General features: G+C 49.3%; 1 gene segment (V, D, J or C); it reads right to left on the reverse strand.

Annotated features, from left to right (window-relative positions):
• Positions 1–6,715: 6,715 nt before the first annotated feature.
• Positions 6,716–7,310, reverse strand: LOC134341572 (T cell receptor beta variable 30-like). The segment is given in 2 exon segments: positions 6,716–7,032; positions 7,244–7,310. Coding segments are annotated over 2 exon segments (384 nt in total).
• Between the last annotated feature and the right edge of the window lie 1,620 nt (positions 7,311–8,930).

Here is an 8,930-nt window from a genome sequence, read left to right on the forward strand (position 1 = left end):
GGAAAAAGCCGGAGTCTTATGCCTGGCCAGCGAACACGCATCTGGAAAAGAGACGGCAGGTGAAAAACAGTATTCTCGATAGACGTAAACATGGAACTATAAAATACGTTTACCGGATAGAACAGATCAAGCATTACGCTAGTTAACTAGCCAAGCGGGGCCACTCTCAGGACCTTAAACGTCCCACTCGATCGGCGGCGCCGTTGGCTCGACCAGCCCATTGGTGAAGCTGAAAAATTACCAGTTTTCTGCGGACTGGAGATGTTGTCCCATCTTTAACCCCTGGGTGGGAAGGGGTGGATATTTCCTACTTGCCCGCCCACTCTAACGGCGCACCATAGTCCGCCATTAAATTGGCTTGGCTGCCAAACCAAGTAGAGTTAACGATCCACCCCGGTGGTCGATTCTCTTCGCACGGCAGTGTTGGTGAGGTGTGTGTGTGTGTGTGTGTGTGTGTGTGTGTGTGTGGGGGGGGGGGGGGTCTTCTTCCTTCTTACTCTTACCTCCAAGCATTTTTACAAAAAATACTTCGTTTTATTGAAAAGGGAGCAATGGGGAAGGCGTAGAGCGACTGAAATGAACACAGTCAGAAAGCAGACTGCAAAGGAACGATGCACAGTGCCAGGCGATCATCTTTCGTCGAGGTTAATGTTGGGGAGGGAAGAAGGCATAATATATTCACTTCAATCCCGCCCTGCATCAATTTGAAATGCTGAGTTAGGGCCAATAGGAATTTTGGCCACGGATGGATGCTTTGTCATATTTAGCACATGGTCTATTTAATGTCTGTCGACCCTGTCTCTCTTCCGCTCACGTTCTGTCCCGTTCTCTCGTTGAATCTCTCCCTGGTCTCTCTCGCAGTCTCACCCGCTCTCTCTCTTTTTCTGTCTCCCTCTCTCTCTGTCTGTCTCTTTCTATCACTCTCTTCCTCCCTCTCTCTTTCCTTCGCTTTCTATCTCTCTCGCTCCCGTCTCTCTCTCTTTCCTTTTCACTCTCACTCTTTCTTTCCTCTCACTCGCTCTCTCTTTCCCTCCCTTTCTCTCCCCATCTCTCTTTCTCTCTTTCATTCATTCTCTTTTCCTTCTCTCCCTCTCTTTCCTTCTCTGTCTCTCTTCCTCTCTCTCTTCCCTACTCGCTCTCTCTCTTTCCTCCTCTCTCTATCTCTATCCCCCTCTCTCTTTCTCACCCCCTCTCTCTCCTTCTCTGTATCCAGTCACTGTTATTACCTCACGTTACTCTTTGTCTGCACGACGTAAGGCTCTGTGGAGTCCATATCATTTGAAATACTATGACTAAGTCTTTTCCACTGCACTACACCTCCTACGCCAAAACTTTCTCTGTCTCATTTCCTCTCTGCCTTGCCCTATCTCTCTTACTCTCTCCGTGTCTGCACACCTGCGAGCTCACTTTCCTCCAACTTTGATGGTTCTTCTGCCCCTACCCTACACCCCACCCGAAGTCCGACTCTCAATTTCAAATCTGCGTGAAGGAGGGTAATGACTGTGCGTAGGTAACGTTGTAGATACTGTATATGGGGATGGAATGGAAGACATTCAAACAGAAAAATAGATGGGGAGATATTTAATTAAGTAAAAAGGGGATGATTCTGACCGAAGGTGACAAAGCCAGAAACGCGCGAGGCAGAAAGAACGGAGTCAAAAAGAAGGTGAAGGAGACGGCGCCCCGGCAGTGACAACCGGACGCTGAGGAAGGGAGGGGACAGGGGTCCCAAAAGATATAGAGAAGGAGCGGATGCAGCGGGGAGACAGGGAGGGAGATAATTCTGCAGATCCTAATTAACATGAAGCACGATTGGTTTTAGTTAATGGAAGGAAGTGCCGCGGCTTATCCAGTGGACAAAACTGTGTTTTACACAGGGACAGGTAATGGCAGGTGTGACCTGCGTGGATTCACTATTGAGCGAACTAACCCCGAATAAAGAGTTTTTTTTCTGTTACTGCCGTTGACCCTCGCTTCCGACCTCGGTGAAATAGTTAATTAATTTATCATCTCTGCGATTCTCTGTTTTCTTCTCCTTCCCCCTGAACTGCCCTCGTACTCCATCAGTCTCCTTCTTTGTCTTGCTTCGCCGCAATCTCACACTACAATTCCTCTCCGGACTCCTCTCAAACTCTGTCACTGTTGTCCTCCTTTTTTAGCCTCATTTTGCATCTTTTCTCGACGCCCCCATTCCTCCAGGAATCCCTGGTTATTCACCCCTCCACACGCATCCCACGCAGTTGCGTGGCCAGGTGGTTAAGGTGTCGGTCTAGTGACCGGCAGGTCGCCAGTTCGAGCCAGTGTTGAGGCAGCGTGATGTGTCCTTGAGAAAGGCACTTAACCACGTATTGCTCTGCAAAGTCAGCGGTGCCAAGCTGTATCGACCCTAGTGCCCTTCCCTTGGACAACATCGGTGGCGTGGAGAGGGGTGAATTGCTGCATAGGCAACTGCCGGTCTTCCATACAGTCTCGCCTAGGCCTGCGCCCTGGAAACCTTCCAAATTCAGGAGACTAACGGATACCTATATAATCAAATAATCACCCCTCCCTTCCGCCTCCCTTCTCATTTCCAGAAGCGACCCGATGACAATCCATTGGTTTTCCCTGCTTCGCCCGGTGGGAAAGTAAGGGTAAAAGGACACTAGGGGGCAGTCGCTACACGTTGCAGACAATAGACAAGAAAACGGGGCTGGAGAACTTGAATTCCAGAAGAACAGCCAAGAAGGACGGTTTTACGGCAGCAATAGCAACGACTTCTAACTGAAGTCCACGTATTTGATTACGAAAAAACTAGTTCGGAGGTCCAAAGGGACTTCTAAGTTCTATGGTCGCTGTTCGTTATTCTATCTGGCGTTGAATTCGCTGGCCCTGTCTTCATGCGCCTGTCGACAATGCCGAACTCTGTCACCTTTATCCCCCCTTTTTTTTGCCAACTTTTATGCGCAATTTTGGCTTCTCCCCGTCCCCACTCCGACAGGAATCGGTGTCTGTCCCCACTCCCCACCATCCCCTCCGCCGTCTCCACAGTCTTCCTTCTCTTTTCCTCAGCCGATCCAGGTGACGATCCACCGCTTTATTGTGTATGACCCTAGAGAGATATAACGCTAAGCTGACTCTAGGGGGCAGTAAGTACACCGTTGATACGTTCGTGCGTTGCGGCCAGTACCAGGGAAAGGAAAAGGGTTTGGTGATCGTGTTTTGCAGAACAGGAGCTGGAATCGCAAGGCCTAAATTCGAAGGAGGAGTTCACGTCAGAGGGGCCAAATAGCAATGAGTTCTATCTGAAGTCCTAGTGTATTATCAGTAAATTTGGTAGGACCGAATATTATTGGCCGAGGAACTTTTCCCTGTAAGAACTTGTTCTAATTTGTATCTAGAGTTATTACGACGACCAAGACCGCTGATTTAAAAATGTTCCTCATCTTCTCCGGTGAGGTAGGAGACTTACTGTAAAAACCAGTAAGCATATCTCTGACTGGTGATGAGATGTCATTCCCCGCGCTTTATCCCTCTCTGCACAACGTTGCAACTGAACTATGTCGCCCTCCTACCGCACATCCACGCTCTTCTTTGGTAGTCTCTTTGTCTGTCTGTCTGCATGTCTCTCTCTCTCTATCTATCTATCTGTCGATCTGTCTGTCTATCTATCTATCTATCCATCTGTTTGTTTGTCTATCTATCTATGTGTCTATCTGTCTGTCTATCTATCGTTCTCTCTGTTTATACTATCTGTCTATTCATCTATCTGTCTGTCTGTCTATCTATCTATCTATATCTACCTAACGATCTACCTATCTATATCTACCTATCGATCTACCTATCTATCTAACTTTCTATCTATCTATCTATCTATCTATCTATCTATCTATCTATCTATCTATTCATTTCAGTGTCTGTCCATCTCTCTACCTATCTGTCAGTATGTCCTTCCTACGATATTGTACAGCCACTTCTGCAAAGCTAATCGTCCGGGCCGGATTACGATGGATCTGATATCGGGGCTCAGTGTGGCCTGTGGTGTACAACCACTGACGGCACAGGAGAACACAGCACAGTTTGTGTGACGCGGGCGCCAGCAGCAACCGCAGAGATGGGAGCGCAGGGCACAGATGCAGTCTACAGTCCAACTGAGGGCAACTGTCCTTCCGCTCCTCCCGCCGCACAGCACGGTTCGCTTTCCATTTAGCAGACGTTCAGAAAGCAGAGCTGCTTATAACGGAGGGGAAGTGACGTGAGGAGCAGACACGGGTGCGGATAGGGAGGGAACGAGGGTGGGAGAGAGACAGGAGGACCTTTCGAACACAAAGACGGAAATAAGGTTAAGTTCAACGAATACAGATGTATTGCCAAACGGCGCCACAAATGCAGACAGAAACAGAGGGATAGGAAGCGAGTATTCTATCACGCAGAATAACACAAGGAGAAGGAATAACAGATTGAAATTGGATGGATAAATGGATCGGTAGGTACTGAGATAAACATATAGATAAATAGATTGGCAGATAGATAGAGAGTCTGGTGATAGATTGGAGATACGTTTATATGAAATAAGGTAAAGACGCTCCTTCCCTCCGATAACTTCCAGGTCAACCCCGGCGGAGGTGTAGCACCCGTTCAGCCCCGATCGGCATCAGGTGTAACCACGGACGCATAATCGTACGTGAAGTCGGTGTATATCACGTCCTGACCACGGACCTACTGACGCCAGGCAGGCAACCTTTGGAGAGTATTTACACGAGTGTGGTCTCCCGTCCTGTAGAGCCACTGCCCAGAGGAAGGCAGTGGCAAAGCACTTCCGTAAGTTTGCCGAGGACAGTCACGGTCCTGATCGTCCACGTTGTATGGCCTGGATAGTTAGGTATCTGGATAGGCAGACCGATAGGTTTCGAAATCCACAGAAAAAGCGAGAGCGTTTGGATAGAGGTAGACAAAGAGAATGAGTGAAAACAAAGTCAACCTCCACAAATCATCAGAGAACGGAGACGGGAGGGTTGTATGAACGAGTCTAGAATTTGAATGTCGTCACTGATTGGTTCACGGAGGTGAAAGGCGTGACGAACCAACTTATCTCCAAGGTTACGCATGGTCAGACCACAGTCTTGGTCAGCACTGGTTGTACCGGAATGTGCGGTCGAAGGCGGCGGTGTCACCAGCAATGACATGTTCGCGTGCATATCCTTCCCGGGTAAGGGGCATCAGAACTTATTCCACTCATCCATTGCGCTGTCCGTGCAGTTCGAGGGCAGGGCGGACGGTTTTATGCCGAGCAGCAACCATTTCAGGCAGAAGTCCTCCGGCCTCCTTGCGAATCCGTCAGCCGTTTATTTCTGAGCTAGGCGTATGAAAGGCTTTTCGGACAGACGACGGAGGAGCTGATCAAGACCCCTCGCAGTCTCGAGAGGGCGGGTTTCCGGGGATGGACGTACCGTCGGCAACGCAGAATTTCGCCGACTTGTCAATCAGTGAGCGGGCGGCGTCTGTAGTCACAAGACGCAGTGTAGCGGCCAGTCAGAGAAGGGTGCCGGTGGGAAAATTCATTTCGCGCTTTCTTTTATTTAGAAAGACACAGTGGAAGAGCCCCTTTCCGCCCAACGAGCAACACAGCTGAGAAAACCAGTACCCTAACCCTAGACCAAGAACATTACGAGGTAAAATATCCAATTCAGCTACTAATCTGCACCTGCTCGGACTGTGGTGTCACGTACCCCGTGACGGGAATAAAGAACCAGCAGAGATTGAAAACACTTTGGGACTCCTGTATTGCTATGAACTAATAATATTTATCAGTAACTAGAACATGGAAATGCAAAGGGACCAATACTAGCTCTTCCTTCAGTTAGTCCTGACGAAGGGACTCGGACTGAAACGTCGACTGCACCTCTTCCTAGAGATGCTGCCTGGCCTGTTGCGTTCACCAGCAACTTTTATGTGTGTTACTGTCAATCAAAGCCGGTCGCCACTGCGGGGCTGTCACTCAGAAGAGGATAGGAGCGGAAACACTTACGGAAGACATCCTGAATATTCGTAACGGGTGTACCTCTTCCTTCCTCTCCCTGACCCATCACAATTGAAACGGGTAATGGATATCACACAGAATAGGGCAGAATGTCCTGTTTCTCATTAAGAGATCCTTTAACTTCTCACTTCTCCCCGTCACCCTTTGAGATGCATCGGCCGCCGACATCTGGCCGAGAAAGTCCCCTGTCCTGAGCCAGACGTTCACCTTGTCCTCAGGTGTGGCCGATCTTCGAAGAACATTCCTCTCCCTGGTGTGAGGACAGTGGAGAATCGGTTGGCGTTCATGTACTTCTGCGTTTTCCGTGATAGATCTGGGAGCCCCATGCGCATCTCCCCTCCATCACACAGCCCTCGGAGGGCTCTTCAGTTCAGGAGTTCATGTTCGATGTGTTTCTCGTCAGATTATCGGTCGCACTCAAAAGTGACGAAAAACCCGTACTGAAGATCGGTGAGAAGACTACACATAAGGAAGGATAAGGTGGAAGATCGGTGCGCGGTTTCTCTTGACCCATCTCAATGTTTCAGTGGAGGACGTGAATATCTGTACCACCGCCCCTTCCTTCACTGATTCGCCGCTACGGCGCGCACGTCTGAATGATAGACCCGCCCCCACCATATGATTGACAGGAGTCGTGTTTCCTGTTTTGCTGACAGCAGCGAACTCTCTGGCGGTGAGAGTTTTTGTACAGCTGCCCCGTCACACTGAGCCGCCGTGAATACTCCAGGCGCAGAAATACACGGCCGATGAATTCGCCTCCAGCTTGTCGGACTTCAGGAAGATCTCGTTGCCCTTCGGTCTGTCCGCCGTAAAACCGTCGACCAATCCATCTGGGCTGACGTACTTAGCTACGCTCGAGTAAAACATGTTCTCCGGACCCTTTCCCGGGTATTGTCGGTACCAGTACAACCCGTTAGTATCACTGGTACTACCCTCCACTGTGCAATTCAGGGTCACCTTCTGGCCCGCAGTTCCGGAGAAAGCCGGCGTCTGGAGGATGGTCACCGAGGTCGCATCTGGAAATAAGACACGGGGGGAGGCAGAACGTGGTGAATAAAAACGGAGAAACCAGTCAATGGGAAATTGCAGAAGGAGGGTACATTGAGGGAAGCGAAGAGGAGGATTGAAGTCGGAAAATCTCGAGAGGAGTTCGGAATTTAGGGGCTACGACAGAGCGAGGCACAGGCAGAGATAGAAGAAATATAATATTTGTCAATTTTCACTCACAGTGCAAGGCGAGAATGAATCGCAGAAACAGAAACATCCTTCTTGAAGGATTATTTCTCTCAGTCATGATAGTGCGAGCAGTACAGAAATAATCGATTCAATCCAGCCCCGTTTGTTACTTATACCAGTGACGTAGGTGTGTTACGCAAGCAAAGATTGGCCACGCCCCTTCCATGCTCCAACCCGTTTCGGGGGGTGTGCTGATTCTACTCTACCATGTCGACCACACTGTACACTCTCTCACACAGGAGGAAATCAGCAGATGCTGGAATTTGAAGCAAAACAGATAAACGTTCCTTGTAAAGCAGCAGGCCAGACAGCATCTCTAGGAAGGGGTACCGTCGACGTTTTGGGCCGAGACCCTTCGCCAGGGCCTGCTGCGTTCACTGTACTCTCTCACTGTTGCGCTTCCCGGCTTTCCCTGTCCCTTTCTTCATATGCCCTCGGTTTATTTAAGTTCCCAATTCTCCTAAATTTCGGTAATCTACACAACAGGTGAAAGAAGACGGGAGCACATCACCTCCGTTTCCCTGAAGCCAATAGTTTCTCATACTGAGGTCACATGATTAACCTTATGAAACATCATGGGTTCCGTACAGAGAAGCCTTCAGCATTCAATCTCTCTCTTTCTCTCTCTCTGCCTGAGCATCTGTTTCTGGTCTCTAAAGATTTCTTGCAACGGAGCCGAGGAGAAAATCCAACTTTACACAAATAATTTGACCCTTTGTATTAGACTCTAACCCTAACCCCTTGAAAAATATAACATAGATTTTACCACAGTGCTTTTCCGCCCTCTAGTGGTAGCAGACCGTGCCTTCATACGTCGCTCGCCCTGCGATCTAGATTAATGCTAAAGAGGTAGAGAGAGCAGATCTGTAATGAAGACTATATTCTTCCCCACTATCGAAACACAAGAATATGTGTCCATTTCCATCCTCATGCACTGCCCTGGATCCAGGCTGAAATCATTGTTTCTTACAAACCTCTATCCCGTGTTACTCTGATTTGGGGATATACTTGTTCTACTCGTCCGTTGCTCTGTATTTGTAGTTCTAGGGCACGGCGGACGGTTTTAGGCAGAGCAACAACCACTTCAGGCAGAAGTCCTCCAGCCTCCTTGCGAATCCGTCGGCCGTTGATATCTGCGTCTGGCGTATTAACGGATTGTCAGGCAGACAACGGTGGAGCTGATCAAGAGCATCGCTGCTTACAGTTTGAGAGTTTCTCGGGATGGACATCCCGTCAGCAAAGCAGAATTTCTGCGACTTGTCAGTCAGTGAGCCGGCAGCGTCTGCAGTCAGACCGGAGGGGATATTCATTTTGTGTTTATTTTATTAAGAAACACCGTGCGGTCCAGACCCTTTCAGCCCAACGAGTTACAGCGCTCAGAAAACCAGCAACCTAACCCGAGACCAAAAACATGGCAAGGCAAAAGGACCAATTCACCGACTAACCTGCAGGTGCTCGGACTGTGGGAGGAAACCGGAGCACCCGGAGCAAACGCGCGCCCTTCACGGGGAGAACGTACAAACTCCAGACAGACCTTGCCTGGATGAGTTTGCGAGGTTTAGACGGGATCTGGGAAGGAATTGAGCGTGAGGCTGGTGTTTCACTCCTACGACAGGTAGGGGGCGCTGCGGTCAACAAAATAGGAAATTGCTGTCAATCAAAGCCGGTCGCCGCAGCG

This window comes from Mobula hypostoma, unplaced genomic scaffold (assembly GCF_963921235.1).
Source record: "Mobula hypostoma unplaced genomic scaffold, sMobHyp1.1 scaffold_36, whole genome shotgun sequence".
Taxonomy (NCBI): Eukaryota; Metazoa; Chordata; class Chondrichthyes; order Myliobatiformes; family Myliobatidae; genus Mobula; species Mobula hypostoma.